The following is a 22,479-nucleotide window of genomic DNA, read 5'->3' as shown; positions in this document are numbered from 1 at the left end:
ACTTATCACCAGAGTACCTTTCCTGCAATCTTTCTATCCTTTCCAGCTCGAGCAGCCTCTGTCTTTCTGCTTCCTCGCTCTGTTTTTCTGCCTCTCTACCCTCAAATTGCCTCTGTCTTACTGTAGCTTCCATCTTCAATTTTTCAAATTTCTACGGGAGCTCAAGATCACGAGGTTTACTTTCAGGAAACACCTCCAAATCCTCCACTTTAAACACACGCTCAGATACATAATGTGCAGCTATTTACAGTCTGCATCTGTGCCCTCCTTATTGTCGATTTCACCTAAGTAAGTTTTAACCTTCTAGCAAGGCACAACAACTCAATCCTTCTGGCGTCCTCTAATACCTCAGAGGTTGGCGCTTCCACAATCCTATCAGCATCTGCTGCTGATTTTCCACACACAAATAAATCAAATGGGATTTCCCCAATGGAATTGATAATAAATCAATCAATACGCCCTAAATGTGTTCATATTTCGGATGCAGTCCCCAATTTTATTACGAACCATAACGCTTTAGAAACAAACCAGCAGAAATAGAGTTCACACTGGAGTCTGGTTTTTATGTAAAAACCACTCTCTTTATTAGTATCTACTTATTATATAGAAACTTGAGCAAGATAAACAAAAGTTAACAGAGTAATGTGTATATATGTGTGTAAATGCAACTCCCAAACTATTGAGATTAGGGGAATCGAGGCTGGGAGTCTTGAGATGGTAAAGTATGAAAGTTCAGTTCATTCACGGAATAGGTGATGAGAGAGATGTTTGTAATCCAGGCTAAATGTCGAGAGAAGGCAATTATGCCGAATTCCACAGGTTCCACGGTGGTAAAACGAGAGAACAGTCGCTGTAGATTTTATCCGTCGTTCCAAATCCACATAAACATTATCACCGAAAGTGACTTGTTACAAGAGGTATTGTCTTCAAGTGAATTACCACACCACACCCAGGCAAGGGTTAACACATCAGTGGTCTTCACAGTATACCCCAAATCAGATCCACTCCTATGGATCAAACGAGGTGACCACCATACATTCTTTATGATGAATTGATAATTAACCCACCCTTGTGGGCATAGGAAAGTCACAAATAGTGACCCCTGGCGACTAGTTCCTTTGTTTCAGCTGTTCCATTTCTCCTCCTTCGTTTCTGTCTGACTCTGAGTGTCTGTGTCCTCGGTTAAAACTAAACAAACTGCGAGTGACTTAAACAAGCTGCGAGTCAGACTGATTCGCCTACTTAATCTCTCTCTCTCTCTCTCTCTCTCTCTCTCTCTCTCTCTCTCTCTCTCTCTCTCTCTCTCTCTCTCTCTCTCTCTCTCTCTCTCCTCTCTCTCTCTCTCTCTCTCTCTCTCTCTCTCCCTCTCTCTCTCTCTCCCTCTCTCTCTCTCTCACACACACAAAATAACAGTCCACCGCAAACGAAACCTAGGGATACTTAACAACGACTACTCCCCATTGTGAACAGACTGATGTGCCAGTAGTTGGGATGACTGAATGAATCCGTTCCCATTTTCTTAGCAGCTGAACGGCCTCTCCCCAGTGTGAACTCGCTGATGACTCTGAAGGCTGGATGACTGAATGAATCCCTTCCCACAGACTGAGCAGGTGAATGGCCTCTCCCCAGTGTGAACTCGCTGATGTCTCTGTAGGTGGGATGTCTGAGTGAATCTCTTCCCACATTCTGAGCAGGTGAACGGCTTCTCCCCAGTGTGAACTCGCTGATGACTCTGTAGGTGCGATGACTCACTGAAACTCTTCCCACATTCTGAGCAGGTAAATGGCCTCAACCCAGTGTGAACTCGCTGATGTCTCTGTAGGGTGGATGACTGAGTGAATCCCTTCCCACAGTCCGAGCAAGTGAATGGCCTCTCCCCGGTGTGAACTCGCTGATGTCTCTGCAGGTGGGATGACTGAGTGAATCCCTTCCCACATTCTGAGCAGGTGAATGGCTTCTTCCCAGTGTGAACTCGCTGATGACTCTGTAGGCGGGATGACTGAGTGAATCTCCTCCCACAGACTGAGCAGGTGAACGGCTTCTCCCCAGTGTGAACTCGCTTATGACTCTTTAGGCGGGATGACTCAGTGAATCTCTTCCGACAGACTGAGCAGGTGAACGGCTTCTCCCCAGTGTGAACTCGCTGATGACGCTGTAGGTTGGATGACTCAGTGAATCTCTTCCCACAGACTGAGCAGGTGAACGGCTTCTCCCCAGTGTGAACTCGCTGATGACTCTGTAGGTGGGATGACTCAGTGTATCTCTTCCCACATTCTGAGCAGGTGAACGGCTTCTCCCCAGTGTGAACTCGCTGGTGTCTCTGTAGATGGGATGAGTGAGTGAATCCCTTCCCACAGTCTGAGCAGGTGAACGGCTTCTCACCAGTGTGAGCTCGATGATGTACCAGTAAGTTGGATGACTTAGTGAATCTCTTCCCACAGACGGAGCAAGTGAACGGCTTCTCGCCAGTGTGAACTCGTTGGTGTGTCTGTAGGTTGCATGACAGAGTGAATCGCTTCCCACATTCTGAGCAGGTGAACGGCCTCTCTCCAGTGTGTCCTCGCTGATGAATCTTTAGGGTGGATGAGCGATTGAATCCCTTCCCACAGATGGAGCAGGTGAACGGCTTCTCCCCAGTGTGAACTCGCTGGTGTCTCTGTAGATGGGATGAGTGAGTGAATCCCTTCCCACATTCTGAGCAGGTGAACGGCTTCTCCCCAGTGTGAACTCGCTGATGACTCAGTAGTTGGGATGGTTGTGTGAATCCCTTCCCACATTCTGAGCAGGTGAACGGCTTCTCCCTAGTGTGAACTCGGTGATGACGCTGTAGGTTGGATGACTGAGTGAATCTCTTCCCACAGTCTGAGCAGGTGAACGGCTTTTCCCCAGTGTGAACTCGCTGATGTCTCTGCAGTTTGTATGAAAGAGTGAATCTCTTCCCACAGTCTGAGCAGATAAACGGCCTTGCACCAGTGTGAACTCGCTGATGACGCTGTAGGTTGGATGACTGAGTGAATCCCTTCCCACAAGCCGAGCAGGTGAATGGCCTCTCCCCAGTGTGAACTCGCTGATGACTCACTAGGGTGGATGAATGAGTGAATCTCTTCCCACAGTCCGAGCAGGTGAACGGCTTCTCCCCAGTGTGAACTCGCTGATGACTCTCTAGTTTTGATGACTGAGTGAATCCCTTCCCACTGACTGAGCAGATGAACGGCTTCTCCCCAGTGTGAACTGACTGGTGTGTCAGTAGGTGTGATGACAAAGTCAATCCCTTCCCACAGTCTAAGCAGGTGAATGGCCGCTCGCCAGCGTTAGTTGACTGATGTCTCAGTAGGTGAGTTGATTTAGTGAATACCTTCCCACAGACCGAGCAGGTGAACGGCTGCTCTCCAGAGTGAACTCGCTGGAGAGCCATTAGGTGAGATGACCGAGTAAATCCTTCCCCAAAAATTCAGCAGATGACCAGCCTCTGCCCAATGGAAACTGACTGGTGTGTCCACAGGTGGGATGACCCACTAAATCCCCTCTCACACACAGAGCAGGTGAATGCCCTTGCCCAGTGTGAATTTGCTGATGTAGCTTCAATTGAGGTGACCGAGTGAATCCATTCCCACTGAGTGAGCAGGTGAACGGTCTTTCTCCTGTGGAAAATGACGGGCGTGCCAGTTGGTCAGATGACCGAATGAATCCCTCCCCACAGTCTGAGCAGGAAGGACGGTCGACACCACTTTATAAATATCTAGATAGAGACAGCAAAATTGGCGTGCCGTGTTTGAGATTTCTGGAGACAAATTCTTCTCGTTTTTAACCTGTAAAAAGATTTACAAAATCCATCAATGGGTGTAGAAGAACATTTCAAATGAGATCACTTTAGTTGCCAAGGTATGATCTGACATCACACTGTTACAGTGAGGATCAGCCCAAGTTGGACAGAGAAATCATCTCCTGACTGGGCACAGTGCTGGTATCTGGAATGACCATCAGACTGTCTGATGTCCTTCCTGTCTCTATAAGAATGGGGCATTTCTGCCATCTCCAATTCATGACGTGGCTAAGTCTGACTCTCTCAATTGGTATTATCCCAATTTCCCACTGAGCTGCATGGGTTCCTGGCGCCACAGTAACTGAAACACTTTCCCGTAATTAGACTTTTTTGACATGCAGCTGGGATTTTCTTTTACCTGCTGTCAATTTAAAGTTCCAACAGTTTTAAAGCCATCTGAAGATTTCCTGCCCGGATGAATGGTTGGTCTGCACAGCTGATAAAATGAATTAAATGAATAATAGTATTATTTCATGTTCTTGTCACAGAGTCATAGAAAGGTACAACACAGAAACAGGCCCTTTGTTCCATCTAGTTTGTATGCATCTATTTAAGCTCTCTACTCCCATACCCCTACCATCCAGGTACCTATACGGTCCTCTTAAATGTTGAAATTGAGCACGCATGCACCAGTTAGGTTGTCTGCTCATTGCACACCTGGATGATCGTCTGTTTGAAGAAGTATCCCCTCATGTTCACCTTAATGTTTCACCTTTCACCCTTAATCCATGGCCTCTGGTTCTCGTTCCACCCAATCTCAGTGGGAAAAGCTATTTTTGAAAAATGAAAAATCTTCCATTTACCCCATGTATAACCCTCATAATTTTGGTACAACTCCATCAAATCTTCTCTCAATTCTTCTACATTCCAAGGAATAAAGTCCTGACCTGTTCAATCTTTCCTAATAACCCAAGTCTTCTAGACCTGGCAACATCCTTGTGAATTTTCTCTGAACTCTTTCAACCTCTTTTACATCTTTCATGCAGGTACGTGAACAAAACTGCACACAGTACTCCAAATTAGGCCTCACCAATGTCTTCTACAAGTCAACATAACATCCATTTATTGTTTTCAGTACTTTGGTTCATGAAGGCCAATGGGCTGAATTTTTTTCCATTACTATCTAACTATGATACCAGTTTCAGTGAATTAAGAACTTGTATTCCCAGGTCTCCTTCTTCTACAAAACTCTTCCGTGCCTGACAAGTCACTGTGAGAGAGCTCCCTTGGTAGGTCATACCAAAGTGCAACAACTCACACTGGTCTGCATTAAATTCCATTTTCCATTTCTCAGACCATTTTCCCAGCTGGTCCAGTTCGCACTGCAAGCCATGATAGTCTTCCTCACTGTCCACTACACCACCAATCTTGGTGTCATCTACAAATCTGCTGATCCAGTCAAACACACCATTATCAAGATTCTTGATATAGATGACAAGCAACATCAGATACAGCACTGATCCCTATGGCTCACCACTAGTCCCTGGCCTCTGGTCAGAAAGGCAACCATCTGCTACCACACTCTGGCTTCTCGCAAAGCCAGTGTCTCATCCAATTTACTATCTCATCTTGAATGCTGAGTAACTGAACCTTCTTGACCAACCTCCTATATGAGACTTTGTCAAGTGCCTTGCTAACGTCCATGTAGACAACATCTACTGCCTTGCCTTAATCTACTTTCCTGATAACTTCCTCGAGAGACTCTATAAGATTGTTTAGACATGACCTACCATGCACAAAGCCATGCTGTCTATCTTTAATCAGTCCACATCTATCCAAAAACTTTTATCCGGTTCCTGCATATACTTTCCTATAACTTTCCCACTACTGATGTCAAGCTCACCAATGTACAATTTCATAGATTACTTTTAGAGTCTTTCTTGAACAGCAGAACAACATCGGCTGTCCTCCAATCCTCCAGTACCTCACCTGTCACTAAGGATGATTTAAATATCTGTGCTTGGGCCGCCACAATTTCTGCACTTGTCTTCCGCAGGGTCACAGGGAACACCCTGTCAGGCCCTGGGGATTGATCCACACTAATTTGCCTTAAGACAGCAAACGCCTCCACCTCTGTAATCTGTACAGGGTCCATGAAGTTCATGCAGCTTTGCCTCACTTCTACAGACTCTTTGTCCATCTCCTGTGTAAATCCGGATGCGGAAAAACTCTCCCACATCTATTTTATCTCCTCATATGGATTACCATTCTGATTTTTCAGAGGAATAATTCTTCCCTTGCAAACTTTTTGCTCACAACATATCTGCAGAATCCCTGAGGATTCTCCTTCACCTTGTCTGCTGGGACAACCTCATGCCTTCTTTTATTTCTTTCATAAGTGTTCACTTGAATTTCATGTAGTTCATAAGTGCCCCGTTTATTCCTATCTGCCTGTACATGGTCTGAACGTCCTTTTTATTGATCTGGGAGAGGAAAGCCAAAGAGGTGATAGAGCTGGATGCTGGGAGGTGGGGTAAGTGGGGGTAAACTAAATTGCAGGGGGAATGGGAGCCTGAATAACAGAACAGAGAGTGGAGAGGTTGTGGAGTCAGTTGTTGTTCAGTCCTCAGACAAAGTCAGGAATGAAAACGTTGAGCATGGTGCAGTGAATATGCTGAACCCTGAATATTACAGTACAAGGTGCAGCGTAGGAAAGGTGGATGTGTTCAAGGCATGGATCAACACCTAGAATAATGACACTAGGATCTTGCAACTGTGGACTGGGACAGGCTGCTTTATGACAAAGGTGTGCTTGGTAAATGGGAGACCTTCAAAGTAAAATCTTGAAAGTACAAAGCGGGTATGTGATTGTCAGATTAAAAGGTAAAGATAGAAACTGTAGGGAAACTTGGATTTCAAGAGATATTGCGACCCTGGCGAAGCACAAAATGAATAGATTTGCATAACAGGGATAGGCAGGCAGTTTCTTATGGAGCATAAGAAATGCAAGAGAACAAATAAGAAGTAGAGAGTCCCAAACATTGATTGGGACTCCCATGCTGTTAAAGGTCTAGATGGGTTAGAGTTTGTGAAATGTGTTCAGCAATGTTTTCTAAAACAATATATAGATATACCAACCAGGGAGGATGTAATATTAGATCTCCTATTAGGAAATGAGTTAGGGCAGGTGACGGAAGTGTGTGTAGGGGAACACTTTGGTTCCAGTGATCATAACATCATTAGTTTCAACTTGATCATTGATAAAGGTAGACCTGGTCCTCGGGATGAAGTTATAAACTGGAAAATAAAGCCAAATTTGAAGAGATGAGAAAGGATCTAAAATGCGTAGATTGGGACAAGTTGTTCTCTGGCACAGATCTGATTGGTAAGTGGGAGGCCTTCAAAGCAGAAATTTTGAGAGTGCAGATTCTTTTTGCTCCTGTTTGGGTTAAAGGCAAAAGGAATAACAAAAAGGAACCTTGGTTCTCGAGGGATATTGGAACTCTGATAAAGAAGAAGAGAGAGATGTATAACATGTATAGGCAACAGGGAGGAAATAAGATGCTTGAGGAGTATAAAAAGAGTAAGAAAATACTTAAGAAAGAAATCAGGAGGGCTAAAATAAGACATGAGGTTGCTTTGGCAGTCAGGGTGAAGTATAATCCTAAGAGCTTCTAAAGGTATGTTAAGAGCAAAGGGATAGTAAGGGATAAAATTGGTCCCCGGAAGATCAGAGTCGTCGGCTATGTATGGAACAAAAAGAAATGGGAGAGATATTAAATGTTTTTTTTTGCATCTGTATTTATTGAGGAAACTGGAATGGAGTCTATGGAAACAAGGCAAACAAGTCGGGAGGTCATGGAACATACAGATTGAAGAGCAGGAGGTGCTTGCTTTCTTGAGGCAAATCAGAGTAGATAAATCCCCTGGACCTGACAGGATATTCACTCGGACTTTGAAGGAAACTAGTGTTGAAATTGCAGGGGCCCTGGCAGAACTATTTATAATGTCGATATCTACGGGCCAGGTGCCAGAGGATAGCTCTTGTAGTTCCGTTGTTTAAAAGTGGGTCAAAATGTAAGACGGGAAATTATAGGCCGGTAAGTTTGACATCAGTAGTAGGTACATTATTGGAAGGAGTACTAAGAGATAGGGTGTACAAGTATTTGGATAGACAGGGACTTATTAGGAAAAGTCAATATGGCTAGGTGCATGGTAGATCATGTTTAACCCATCTATTAGAGTTTATCGAGGAAGTTACCAGGAAAGTGGATGAAGGGAAGGCAGTGGATGTTGTCTACATGGACTTCAGTAAGGCCTTTGACAAAGTCCCACATGGGAGGTTAGTTAGGAAGATTCAGTCGCTAAGTATACATGGAGAGGTAGTAAATTGGTTTAGATATTGGCTCAATGGAAGAAGCCAGAGAGTGGTAGTGGAGGATTGCTTCTCTGAGTGGAGGCCTGTGACTAGTGGTGTGCCACAGGGATCAGTGCTGGGTCCATTGTTCTTTGCCATCTATATCAATGATCTGGATGATAATGTGGCAAATTGGATCAGTAAATTTGCTGATGATACAAAGATTGGAGGTGCAGTGGACAGTGAGGAAGGTTTTGAAAGCTTGCAGAGGGTTGCAGGAATGGGCTGCAAAAATGGCAGATGGAGTTTAATGCGGACAAGTGTGAGGTATTGCACTTCGGAAGGTCAAACCAAGGTAGAACATACAAGGTAAATGGTAGGACACTGAGGAGTGCAGTAGAACAGAGGGATCTGGAAGTACAGATTCATAATTCCCTAAAAGTTGCATCACAAGTAGATAGGGTTGTAAAGAGAGCTTCTGGTACATACGCCTTTATGAATCAAAGTATTGAGTATAAGAGTTGGAATGTAATGGTGAGGTTGTATACGAAATTGGTGAGACCAAAATTGGAGTATTGTGTGCAGTTTTGGTCACCTAGTTACAGGAAGGATATTAATAAGGTTGAAAGAATGCAGAGAACTTTTCCAAGGATGTTGCTGGGACTTGAGAAACTGAGTTACCGAGAAAGGTTGAATAGGTTAGGACTTTATTCCCTGCAGCGTAGGAGAATGAGGGGTGATTTGATAGAGGTGTATAAAATTATGGTGGGTATAGATAGAGTGAATGCAAGCAGGCTTTTTCCACTGAGGCCAGGGGAGAAAGAAAAACAGAGGTCATGTTTAAAGGGTGAACGGGGAAAAGTTTAAAGCGAACATGGGGGGGGGGGGGCGGCTTCTTCAGAAAGAGACTGCTGGGAGTGTGGAATGAGCTGCCAGATGAAGTGGTGAATGCAGGTTCACTTATAACATTTAAGAAAAACTTGGACAGGTACATGGATGAGAAGGGTATGGAGGGAAATGGTCCAGTTGCAGGTCAGTGGGACTAGGCAGAAAAATGATTCGGCACAGCCAAGAAAGGACAAAAGGCCTGTTACTGTGTTGTAGTGTTCTTTGGTTCTACGGATATAGCCATTTAGGAGTATCTTAAAAAGACCCTATCGTTTCCAACTCCATCAGCGCCATCGACAGCCCATTCCACGCACACCACTTGCGTAAAAAAAAACTACCCCGACATCTCCTCTGTACCTACTTACAAGCTCCTTAAAACTATGCCCTCTCGTGCTAGCCATTTCAGCCCTGCGAAAAAGCCTCTAACTATCCACTCGATCAATGCCTCTCATTATCTTGTATACCTCTATCAGGTCACCTCTCCTCCTCGGTCGCTCCAAGGAGAAAAGGCGGAGTTCACTCAACCAATTCTCATAAGGCCTGCTCTCCAATCCAGGCAACATCCTTGTAAATCTCCTCTGCACCATTTCTAGGGTTTCCACATCCTTCTTGTAGTGAGGCGACCAGAAGTGAAAACAGTACTCCAAGTGGGGTCTGACCAGGGTCCTATATGGCTGCAACATTAACTCTCGGCTCTTAAACTGAATCCCATGACTGATGAAAGCTAATGCGTTGTATGTCTTCTTAACTACAGTCAACCTGCGTAGCTGCTCTGAGTGCCTTATGGACTCGGACCCCAGGATCCTGCTGATCCTCATATACAAAGACCATTAATGAGGATCTGAAACCCAGAAAGATCCCAGTTACAAACGGCACTTGGCATTTCAGTATTGTTGATGTATGTACAGTATGGGATGAGGTGGAGAGCGCAGGGTGTGACGAGAGGGAAGGAGAGAGAGAGAGAGAGAGGGAGGAAGGGAGAGGGGAACAGGGGTGTGTTGAGAGAGAGTGAGAGAGAGCGAAGAGGGGGATCGCTTAGGACGGGTGGTGCATTTAGAGGGTGAGAGAGAGGAGAAGACCGTGTGGGATACGGATGCCAACAGGGAGATTGCTTGGGAGAGCGAGGGGGAGAGGGTAGGACATTGGGAAAGAGATAGCGAGGGAGAGGGTTAAAAATGGAGAAGGTTACAGACAGGCAGAGGTGAGTGAGTGAGAAAGACGAGTTTGAGTGAGGTGAGAGGGTGCATGAGAGAGGATGAGATGGAGAGGGGAAGACAGAGGGTGACTGAGATTGGGAGTGGGATGACAGGTGATGGGGTAGGGACAGGGATTGTGGGATAGGAGAGAGAATGGAAGAGTAAGAGAAACAGATGGATAGAGGGGAGAGAGTGTGAGAGAAATTAAAAGAGGCATGAGAGAGTGAAGAGATGAAGAGAGACGAGAGAGGAGTACAATTTGTTAATAGAGGAGTAGAGACAGTGGTGAGAGTAGAAAGCGAGGAAAGGGTGATAGAGAGTGGGAGACTGGTCGAATAGGGGTGTAACAGAGGAGTAGAGAAGGGGGAGAGGGAGAAAGGCGATGAGGAACCAAGGATGATTGAGAGGGGCGATGATAAGGAAGGGGTGAGGGAGAGGCGAGATGGTGAGGGCGAGAGGGAGAAAGAAGTAAGGGCTGGGGTAGAGGGCTGGATGATGAAGAGGTACTGGGAGGAGGGAGTGGTGAGGGAGAAGTGGTAAGTAGCCAGGGGTGAGAGAGAAAGGCGAGGAGATAGTGTTTCTGATTAGAATTGTTAGACTAAATATTTATTCAGTCCCTAGTTGCAGGGTCGTTAATCACGTATGTCCACAAGTCACCGAACAAATCCACCGTGCGATTACGTTTCCACGCCGGGGGTTTGACCGCGTACAGTTCAGGTCATCATTTCTGACAGCGGGGAGTTTGACCGCGTACGGTTTGGGTCACCATATCGGTCAGTGGGGAGTTTGACCGTGTACGGTTCTGGTCTCCATTTCCGACAGCGGGGAGTTTGACCACGTGCGATTCGGGTCTCCATTTCCGACAGCGGGGAGTTTGACCGTGTACGGTTCCGGTCTCCATTTCTGACAGCGGGGAGTCTGACCACATAGGTTCCAGTCTCCATTTCCGACAGCGGGGAGTTTGACCGTGTACGGTTCCGGTCTCCATTTCTGACAGCGGGGAGTCTGACCACATACGGTTCCAGTCTCCATTTCCGACAGCGGAGAGTTTGACCTCGTACGGTTCCGGTCTCCATTTCTGACAGCGGGGAGTTTGACCACGTACGGTTCGAGTCTCCATTTCTGACAGCGGGGAGTTTGACCGTATGAGGGGACCTACTGCAAGTCGCAGCACGATATCAACCGCAGCTAATGCTGGGGTGTTTTCTGTTCAGATGATGTGAGGAAGGGGCTGATCTCTGGTTTGTGTAAATCGAGGGCGGGTTGCGGTGGGAAAGGGACGGGACCGAGCCGGACAGCTGGACGCTCCGGGCTCTCCAGTCTTGCATCCCTGGATTTAGTTATGCACTGAGTCAGGATCACCGGATCAGTTTGCTCTGATTCTCCAAGCTGGGAGGGTGGATAGATAGATAGATAGATACTTTATTCATCCCCATGGGGAAATTCAACATTTTTTCCAATGTCCCATACACTTATTGTAGCAAAACTAATTACATACAATCCTTAACTCAGTAAAAATATGATATGCATCTAAAATCACCCTCTCAAAAAGCATTAATAATAGCTTTTAAAAAGTTCTTAAGTAGTTTACTTAAATACATTGAGTCCTAACCCCGGCACTTTAACATATCTTACTCCTGGCGGTTGAATTGTAAAGCCGAATGGCATTGGGGAGTATTGACCTCTTCATCCTGTCTGAGGAGCATTGCATCGATAGCAACCTGTCGCTGAAACTGCTTCTCTGTCTCTGGAGGGTGCTATGTTGAGGATGTTCAGGGTTTTCCATAATTGACCGTAGCCTACTCAGCGCCCTTCGCTCTGCTACCGATGTTATACTCTCCAGTACTTTGCCCACGACAGAGCCCGCCTTCCTTACCAGCTTATTAAGACGTGAGGCGTCCCTCTTCGTAATGCTGCCTCCCCAACACGCCACCACAAAGAAGAGGGCGCTCTCCACAACTGACCTATAGAACATCTTCAGCATCTCACTACAGACATGGGTGAAGGGGGCCTGTCTATGTGTCGGTGTGCGGTGAATGGTCAGAACGGTGTGGGGCCACTGGTCGGACGGAGGGTTGTTGGGGTACTGTGGGTGATCGGAAGTAACATGACCTAGGTGGATAGGCAAGGGGTAAATTACGTTGTCAACGAGGGTGGATCTGGTCCAATGAATCGGACAGCTCAGCTCGCGTGTCCTTTCAGGAGGCCACAATTCTCTCATCATCTTAATCACTGACTAATCTTCCTGTTAATATTGAGTTTGTTACAGAGCCCCAGGGTCTGCAAACAGATGGAAGCAGAGGGTAAGAGGCTGTTTCTTGAGCTCGAGTCCTGAGCTTAATGACATTTCCTGGGGCTATGCCCATTGCTACTCGTCATCTATGTCAATAACTTAGCTGAGAAAGTACAGGGTATGGGTAGAGAGTTTGCAGTAAGTTCAAACAATTACTCTTTTTGAAAGACAGTCAGTATAAACACTCCCCTCTCTTTCCCTCTCCCCACTCAGAACTGACCAAAAGCTACTTCAGGAGATGCAAGATCTTGAACTGAGTAAATACTGTGAGTGAGAGGGACTGGTTTTAAACGGCTGTGCTGCTCGGAGCATATTACCAGACCTGGAGTGATTGGAACTGGGTCTAACAGAGGCATAACCGTTACTTCTGGGCACATTCAGTCTCACTCCAACTATTTCCTCCCTTCCTTTGTACAGGTATGTAGTGTCTGAAGTGTTTGAGTAAATGAGACTCACCAAACTTTCTCCCGACTGAATCCTGGAATCTCCGATTCAGATGAGTCCTCTCCAGTTGATGCTCTTAATCCTCGGGCTGGTTCACTTGTTGCTGTTCCCTCGTCTTCATCTGTGGTTTGTTTCCAGTTGGGGGTTTTCTTCCAATCAACCTCTCACCTCAGGTCTGACTTTAACATGAAAGATAATGAAGCACAATAGCAATAAAAAGGAGGACCAAACTTTTCTACTAAATGTTACTAAGAACAAAACTGACTGATATTTAAACTTTGAAGGCAGATATAATGATTTCAGTGAACAATCTTCTATTGACCCTCACACGTCACAAAATGATATGGGATAAGAAGGACCCATCATTCGGTCATGTTAAGACATAAGACACAGGAACAGAATTATTTGATTCGATCCATCTGGTCTGCCCCACCACTGAAACATGGCTGAGATTTATTTTAACATCATATTCCTGCCTTCCTTCTGTAACCCTGAACTGACTTAGCAATCATGAATATATTAATCTATGTCATAAATACACTCAATGGCAGCCTCAACCTACCTCTGCGGCAACAAATTCTACAGATCAGACATCTTTTGGACATTCTTTTTCTCATCTCAGTTTTAAAGGGAAGCATTTTTATTCTGAGATTGTGCTGTAAGATTACAGACACTCCGACTAATGGAAACATCCTCTCTATGTCCACTGTATCCAGACTTTTCAGCATTCAGTAGGTTTACTTAACCACCCCCACCCCACCACCACCATCGACCCTCTGAACTCCATTGAGCACAGGTCCAGAAACATCAAATGCTCCTCATACATAAAGCTGATCATCCCTGAGTTTATTCTTGTAAACCTTCTTAGCAATAACTGCACTGAACACATTTCCTGGAATAACAGACAAATTGGTACAAGGATAATTGACAGGGAAAAGTTGAGCTTTCTTTACTGTTCTCTTATCACAGAACGAGTCATTTCCATTTCCAGGTTAAATCAGGTCCATTTCGGAAAATATAAACCATTCCACGGTGAATGTAATAAAAAGAATCTCGAATTACCAGAAATGCTCAGCAGGTAAGGAACAACTGTGGGGAGAGGAACAAACTTTACAATTCAGGGTAATAACGATTCATCAGAATGATTTCAAACGTTTACAGTTTTTCTTGCAGATCTCCAGCAACGTGAAATTCTGCCTGATTTCCACCGAGTGACAGGCAAGTGACAGTGGGGGGGGGGGGGATCTCCAAACACAGTTTGAACACCAAAACTCACGAGTCTATTTCTACTGTTGTAAACACGGATCAGCACATTCACTCATAGCCTCTCTCTGTGAGGATGGACTGGTAACCCACCTTCTCCTCAGCAGCAGGCTTTGCTTCCAAAGGAACTCCAGAAAAAAAAATCTGATCCCAGACCAGGAATACTCTCTCAACACCTCATAAGCCCAAGCAGCTCGATCCCTGGGTCCTTTTTACCTGGATCAAAGACTGTGATATCCAGTTCCCAACCTCACAATGTCAAACAGCTGAACCTGTCATTTAACAACCCTGAGAGTCTCACACATCGTCCCCCTCCTCCCATCTGACAATCCTGGATTTCCACACAACCAATGTCCAGCTGCTCGAAATTACTGCTTTATTGCAGAAGGACGACTATCCAGCCCCATCTGTAGAAGCACAATCCAATGTCAAAGCTAAATCATCAACAGTTCCATATGCCTGGAATACCGATCACAGGATTATAGCCCAAGCATCAACTCTCCCAGTACTCTTTGCTGCCAGTAAAATGCCGCAGTGTGTCAGTCCGTCAATGTTCATAAACTAGCACCTCCACACGAATGCACAACAGGACTGGTACCTGATGACCCTCCGGCATTCCAGCTAACAATAACCGACTCTGGAAATGACTCACTGAGGCCAAAGGTGCAAAAGAACACTTCAAAATGAAGACAAGGGTTAGAAGAAAGTTTGCTAATGTATTACATTGAGGTGTAGGATACAGGTTGGACAGAAGTTGACCCAGATGGTTGATGTATATCACTGAAGCGGGCGCAGTGTAGGTTAGGAGACTGGGCAGAGGTTGAACAAGATGGGCAGGGATGAGCAGATGGAACCAGGTGGGTGAAGGAATCAAGGACAATCACTGATGGTCCTCCAGCAATACACTGATACTGAATTAATAGTATATACTACTGCATAAAAGATTCTAAAATGACAAAGTTAGAGCAAACAATAAGAACTTTGCCAGATATACTTTGATGCTCACCATATCAACACACCATAGAAAATTCCCCATCCAGATACTTCACGACTTTGCATGGTAACTCCTCTGCCAGTGACTGTGAGAAACTGCAGAGACTTTTTGATACAGATCAGCACATCACAGAAACCATTCTGCCCCCTAGACTTCCTAGTCCCTCGGTAAAGCAGGCATTTAAATCAAAGATGCCCACAAACTGGGACGTTCACCTTTCTCACCCACCCCAATCCGGGAGAAGACACAACAGCCATAAAGCTCAAGGACAAATGCGAGTAGCCTCAGGAAGCGAGGTGAGTTGGGGGAAGTTAACGGCATTCAGGGGCCAGCATCAGATTTCCCGAACACAACACGGAGAAAGCGTCACCACCCATCCGGGAACTTTCAACACACCACGTGATCTTGCGACACAAAGCGGAGGGCGGGGCAGATCTGCGGCACACAACCTCACGTGACCTGTTGGCGGGAGTACCATTTCAATTCTGCGGAAATAGACGGCCTGGGCTCCTGGTTTGGATCATTCAATGCAGATTAAGTGAAGTAGACACAATTTTGACGAGGACATATAACTGGGTACTAAATGAATAATTGGCCCTCAGTTCTGGGCTCACGACCAACATCGGATCTCCCCGCTCGGGATCGGTCTCAATACTCACCGATGGGAAAGTGATATCTTCGGCCCGCATTGAGTGATCCCGACCATGGCTCCTCCCAATGGCCACACATTTTAATTCCATGCCCCATTCGCATTCTGATATGTCTGTCCATGGCCTCCTCTACTGTAAAGATGAATCCACACTCAGGTTGGAGGAACAACACCTTATATACCGGCTGGGTAGCCTCCAACCTGATGGCATGAACATTGATTTCTCTAACTTCTGGTAATGCCCCTCCTCCGCTTCTTACCACATCACTGACATACTTAGTTGTTTATTCATTTTTTCTCTCTCTGCCCATCACCCTGTCTGTTCCCCATCTCCTTCTGGTGCACCCCCTCCCCTTTTCTTTCTCCTGAGGCCTCCCGTCCCATGATCCTTTCCCTTCTCCAGCTCTGTATCACTTTCGCCAATTACCTTTCCAGCTCTTGGCTTCATCCCATCCCCTCCGGCCTTCTATCATATCGCATGCCCCCCCCCCCCACTACTTTCAAATATCTTAGTATCTCTCCTTTCAATTAGTCCTGAAGAAGGGTCTAGTCTCGAATCGTCGACAGTGCTTCTCCTTATAGATGTTGCCTGGCCTGTTGTGTTCTACCAGCATTTTGTGTGTATCGTTTGAATTTCCAACATCTGCAGATTACCTCGTGTTTGCTCTTGGAAATGTTGAATTTGGTTCCTCGGTCAAATAGTTGACTCGCTTTGGGGACAACTGGGCTCCAAGCACCGGTCCCTACAACACCCACACGGACATCCCTCAGTGAACAAATCTGTAATTGTCCGTCACACGTAATAAAACCTGATATGGATAGAGTCATCGTCCAGTCATGGAAAGACACAAGACAGAGGAACAGAATTAGGAAATTCGGCCCATCGAGTCTGCTCCACCACTCAGCCATGGCTGATATTTATTTCAACACCATATTCCCACCTTTTCCATTTCGTAACTTTTAAGCTAAGATTGTAATGGCTGCCTTTACACTTCCTTGTGCTGCATTCAACAAATTCTCTGGTATTTTCTGGTAACGAAAAAAAAAGCGAATTCAGAAATAACTCAGTAAGGCAAAATACATCACAATGAAGACAACGGCAGGAGAAAGATTGTTGATGAATAATCATTGCTGAAATACAGACTGGACAGAGGTTGAACAGGATGGTTGATATATATAATTGAGGTGGTGGGATACAGGCCGGACCGAGGTTCAACAAGATGGTTGATATATATATCATTGAGGTGGTGGCATACAGGCCGGACAGAGGTTGAACAAGATGGGCAGGGGATGGGCAAATGGACCCAGATGGGAGAATGGGATCAAGGCGATCTCTGATGTTCCTCCCGCAATACACAGACCCTGAAATAATAGTACGCACGAGTAGATAACAGATTCCAATATAACAAAGCCAGAACAAAGAAGAAGAAATTCGGTATATGCCCTTTTCTACTCTACACACTTTATCAATGCACCGCAGAAAGTATCCCATCCCAATTCTTCATATATTCGTATGGCTACTGCTCTTCCTTTAACTGAATGAAATAGCGCAGAACTGTGGACACAGCTGAGCACATCATAGAAACCAACCTTCCCTCCATGGAGTCTGTCTACACTTCTCACTACCACAGTAAATCAAACAACATAATGAAAGATCCCTATAACCCTGAACATTCTCATTTCTAATGCCCCATAGGGGCGAAGATAAAATAAAACAGAAACATGCCACCGGGCTCAAGGACGGTGTCCATTCTGCTGTTAGAAGCGAACAGCGTGATGAGTGGACTCCTGACCTCACAGTCTAAATCGATGTGACCTTGCACCACATATCTACCTGCACTGCACTTTCACTGTAACCAGAATGATTTGTTTCACCTCAATGTACTGCTGAAATTTATCGATTTGTGTGGAGAATACCGGAGACACGATCTTCACTCAACCTCTGTACATGGAAAACAAAATGAAGATTCCCCATTTCAATCGTGTGGAAATATTAAACAGCCTAGGTTGCTACTTTGGAAATTCCGGAGGGAATGAGCACAATTCAGAGAAACTCAGGTAAATGAAAAAAATAGTTAATTCTCGCATTAATAGGGCCAGATATCGGGAAACGCTGTCAGTATTTTTATAAGTCGTAGCAATGGAAAGAAGGTGGAAATAAACTTCCCAGTCCCCCGAGAGGACGTGAGAGATCTGGATCTCACTGTCCTGTCTGAACAGGGAAAGATGGAACTACTCATACATGTGGAGCAGTGTCCCGAGGGTGCGATTACTCTGTTTAACGCTCGAGTCTGCAAGAACACAACGGGCCGAACGGCCGCTTCCAGTGTGCTGGAAATATGTAAAACAATTATCGACCCCAGGCGTCGATCCAGGTGAAGTTTGGATCCGATACCGGGCCGGGTGATGGAGGTAAAGTTCCCCAGGTGCATCTTAATGGATGGGTTCAGTCTCGGCATCACCACCTCATCCCGCTCCTGGGACCAGAACACCAGGGGCTGAGCGGCGGCTCACCTCAGGCGGTTCGGTGTAAAGGTCCCATAACCCGGACCGACCACGACAGGTTGTGTCCAGGAAGCGGGACGAGGCCGCCAGTTCAGGGAAGTTGACGGGACTCTCTGCCCAGCATTAGGTTCCCCTCCCCCGGGATCGGCTTCAGTACTCACCGATGTGAAATTGTCGGTCGCGTTCACCCCTAGTGACCGGCCTCAATACTCACCGATGAGAACGTGATCAATTTGCCCCGGAGACAGCGATCGGACCATCCGCTCCCAGCAGACGATCCGCTTCAACAGAGAACTGAAAGAAAACCCCGCCCATCCGGAGTCTGTGAGAGCGGGGGCGGGGCCTCGGAAGCGAAAACCTGAGATACTGCAGATCTGCGTTTGAAATGGGAATGAGAATCTGGATCACGTGACAGGTGGACGGACTCCCACCTGAACCGGTCATTCAGCTCCTCGCCCCTCACACGCTGTCCGACCTACCTGCCGCATTTTACACTAGCTACATCTTTTATTTTTCCTGCTGTATCTTCCCGTCCCCATCTCTGCACCTCCCGGTTCTCAGAGTTACGGGTTCGATTCATATCCCGTATGAAGAAGGCAGGGGCCCTATAAAGAAGGCGGGGGAAGGGTGGGAAGGAGATGGCTGGTAGGTGCCAGGTGAAAAAGTAGTAAAAGGAAAGATCAAGGGGTGGGGATTGGGGAAGCAGAGAGGTGATAGGCAGGAAAGGTAAAGAAGGTAAAGCACTATGTGTAGTAGAAGAAGGCAGAATGATGAGAGAGGTGATAGGCAGCTGGAGGAGGAGGCAGAGTGAAACTGGGATGGAGCCACATGCAAAAATGTTTTTCCCTGTTCCCAGTTCCTCGGTCTCCGCTGCATCTACTCCCAGGATGAGGCTTTCCATTCCAGGACATCTCTAATTTCCTCTTTATTTAAGAATCGTGGTTTCCCTTCTGCCGTCATCAATGATGCTCTCACCCGCACCTCCTCCATTTCCCGCACTTCGGCACTCACCCCATCCTCCCTTCACCACAACAGGGACCGAGTTCCCCTTGTCCTGACATACCACCCCACCAGCTTCCGGATCCAGTATATTATACTCCGCAACTTCCACCACTTTCAACAGGACCCCACAACTAAGCACATCTTTCCCTCTCTACCCCTCTCTGCTTTTCGCAGGGATCGTTCCCTCCGCGACTGCCTGGTCCCCACGTTCCTCCCCACAGATCTCCCACCTGGTACTTATCCTTGCAAGCGTAAGTGCTACACCTGTCCCTACACCTCCTCTCTTACCACCATTCAGGGCCCCAAACAGTCCTTCCAGGTGAGGCAACAGTTCACTGCTGAGTCTGTTGGGATCATCTATTGCACCCGGTGCTCCCGGTGCGGCTCCTCCACATCGGCGAGACCCGACGCAGATTGGGGGACCACTTCTTCGAGACAGGATCTCGCGGTTCCCACTCACTTCAACTCTGCTTCACATTCCCATTCGGACATGTCCATACATGGCCTCTTCTACCACCATGATGAGGCCAAACTCAGGCTGGAGGAGCAACACCTCATATACCGACTGGGTAGTCTCCAGCCCCTTGGCATGAACGTTGAATCCAAAGCAACACACACAAAGTGCTGGAGGACCTTCAGCACAACAGGCAGTGTGTATGGAAAAGAGTAAACAGTCGACATTTTAGACAACCAGCCTTTTTCATTCCTGAGGAGGAGGGGAAGTGATCTGAATGAAAAGGTCGGGACGGAGAAAGAGGGGAGGTGGAATTTGATTGGTGAAGTCAAGTGATGGGCAGGTCAAGGGCTGGAGAATAATGAATCTGAGAGTTGTCAATAGGAGAAAGGCAAAGGAGGGGACCCGGGGGGAATTAATAGGCTGGTCAGCAGTAATGGAAGTTCAGAGTGGGGAATAGAGAAATGGGTGGGGGTTGGAATTTGTTTACTGGAAGGAGAATTCAATGTTCATACAACCAGGTTGGAGGGTACCCAGATGGAATATAAAGTGTTGTTCCTCCACACTGAGGCCGGTCTCATCTTGGCACAAGAGGAGGCCATGGATCAAGCGTCGGAATGGGAATCAGAAATAACATGTTTGGCCACTGCAAAGTCTCCCTTGTGGCAGATGATACAGAGATGCTCGACAAAACGACCTCCCAATTTATTGCGGGTCTCACCAGTGTGAAGGAGGCTGCATCGGGAGCACCGGACACAATAGATGACCCCAGCCGATTCCCAGGTGAAGTGTTGCCTCACCTGGAAGGACTGTTTTGTGTCTGAATGGAGGTGAGGGAGGGGTGTACGGGTAGGGGTAGCACTTAGGGCGTATGCAGGGATAAGTATCTGGAGGAAGATTAGTGAGGAGGGATGTATGAACAAGGGGATTGTGGAGGGAGTGAACCCTGTTTGTCCTAAACAGATTTGCATAAATGCATTCCCTACAATCATTAGTTATCTTTTTATTGCAACATAAACATCACATATTCCATGCAGTGATTGCTCAAGGCATCCGGGCCTCCACACCGGCTCCTGAGGCCACTGAGGGGCAGTGACCAGAGAGCGATAAAAATGTTCAACACTCTGCAGCTCTGCTGGGCTGTTCCCCTGGTGATGGAGGAAGTGGCTGAGCAGAACTAACTAAAAATAGGAAATAAGGAACAACCTCACATACGTTGAGTTTAATTGTGACAAAGATGAATACTGAGCTCTCAGCCATTTTGTAATGTGGAGCTGAAATTCTAATGGCTGTTTTAACCCTGTCATGAGATGCCTCCAGTAAATCTGTTGGTAGTTTCATCTCGACAGAACTTCCAGCAGTGCCAAAGCTGTTCCAAAATCAAAACACATTGTTGGATGCGGCCTGTCTGTTTCAAATGTCAGCTATAGGATATTTACAAAGGACATCACACAATACATTGTGGTGATTATCGTTAAGTGTCCTTCCTTGTTCAATTAAGTGGTTAAAAATTCCATTAAATTCTTGTGTCTCCGAATAACCAAAGCAACAACCCCCCCCCCCCACCAAACAAAAAACGTCTGGAACCCCCACCGAACACTTAGGCGTGCAGCAATGCATCAATAAAAATACAGATTTGCAGTACCATGTGAATACAGCCCTGTGCAACCGGGTGTTGGACTGTTGAAACAACCGGCTTTAGAAAGTCAGGATGTACAACTGCTCCTCACTCCCAATCATCCTCAACACAGGCTGTGTGCTGAGCCCATTGCTGTACACTCTGTTCACACATGACCGCACGGCCAAACACCCGGGGAATCACATTGTCAAGTTCGCCAAAGACACGACAGTTGTGGGGTCCATCACATATCAATGAGATGACGTAGAGAGAGAAGGGCTCAAGGCCGGGTACACCCCAACCCACAAACTCACCCCACCACACCCTCATTACCCCGAGTTTAACATTTCCTGGCACCCACCATATGTACAGATACTCCTGTGCCTAACGTCACTTTATGGACATACTACCAATGTTTTAAGCTATGAGATGTTTTTATATAATGCTGATATTTATCTCTTTGTGATTTTTGTTCCTGCATGAGATCCAGAGCAACAATGATTTATGTTCCCCTTTATTTGTCGATTTGTGGAGTTTGTTGCAACAGATGGTGATTGAGGCTCTCACTAGGTGTATTCACGGCAGTGGTTAATATATTATTGATCGCTAATTATTGATCATTTTTGTTAGCCAGAGCTACTAGACGATTAATTGAATGTAGCACGTTAAAGGCAGACTTCACAATTTTTAGATTCTTCATTTCAAAATGGCTGCAGTGTTAAATTTTGTCATAACTAAACTCACAGCATACGATGTTGAGTTTGTTAATTCCTTTTTCGGTTATTTTTGGTGAGCCACTTCCTCCGTTTCCAGGGTAACAGCCCACCAGAGCTGCAAGAAGAGTTCCACATTTTTATCGCTTTGTGGTCACCGCCGCTCAGGGCAGGGAGAGTGGCCTTGGGAGTAAATGCAACAGAGTGATAGTGGGAGGAATGGATGCTGTGAGCACTGACTGTATGGAATGAACTGAGAACACAGAAGCATAGAAACATAGGGAACCTAGAGCATAGTGCACAGGCCCTTCGGCCAACAGTGCTGTCCCAAACATGAACT

At 46.3% G+C, this 22,479-nt stretch overlaps 2 protein-coding genes across 2 annotated transcripts in view; both read right to left on the bottom strand.

Moving 5' to 3' along the window:
* The window catches only part of LOC140722440 (uncharacterized), a 40,367-nt gene extending 21,709 nt beyond the window's left edge, over nt 1-18,658 (bottom strand). The window contains exons 1-2 of the mRNA XM_073037184.1: nt 18,567-18,658; nt 12,954-13,120 (exon numbers count right to left, since the gene is read on the bottom strand). The gene's annotated coding sequence lies outside the window, so the exon portion shown is untranslated. The remainder of the gene's footprint in view (nt 1-12,953; nt 13,121-18,566) is intronic.
* LOC140722416 (uncharacterized) overlaps nt 1,384-22,479 on the bottom strand; it is a 31,503-nt gene continuing 10,407 nt past the window's right edge. Inside the window, exons 3-6 of the mRNA XM_073037164.1 lie at nt 22,171-22,257; nt 18,567-18,674; nt 3,557-3,641; nt 1,384-3,449 (exon numbers count right to left, since the gene is read on the bottom strand). Coding sequence (XP_072893265.1) covers nt 1,520-3,449; nt 3,557-3,641; nt 18,567-18,674; nt 22,171-22,257 — 2,210 coding nt within the window. The 3' untranslated portion in view covers nt 1,384-1,519. The remainder of the gene's footprint in view (nt 3,450-3,556; nt 3,642-18,566; nt 18,675-22,170; nt 22,258-22,479) is intronic.

The sequence above is a fragment of the Hemitrygon akajei genome, unplaced genomic scaffold (genome assembly GCF_048418815.1).
Source record: "Hemitrygon akajei unplaced genomic scaffold, sHemAka1.3 Scf000077, whole genome shotgun sequence".
NCBI classification, from domain to species: Eukaryota; Metazoa; Chordata; class Chondrichthyes; order Myliobatiformes; family Dasyatidae; genus Hemitrygon; species Hemitrygon akajei.
Note: the sequence above shows the minus strand (reverse complement) of the source record. Positions and strands in the feature narration are given on the sequence as shown.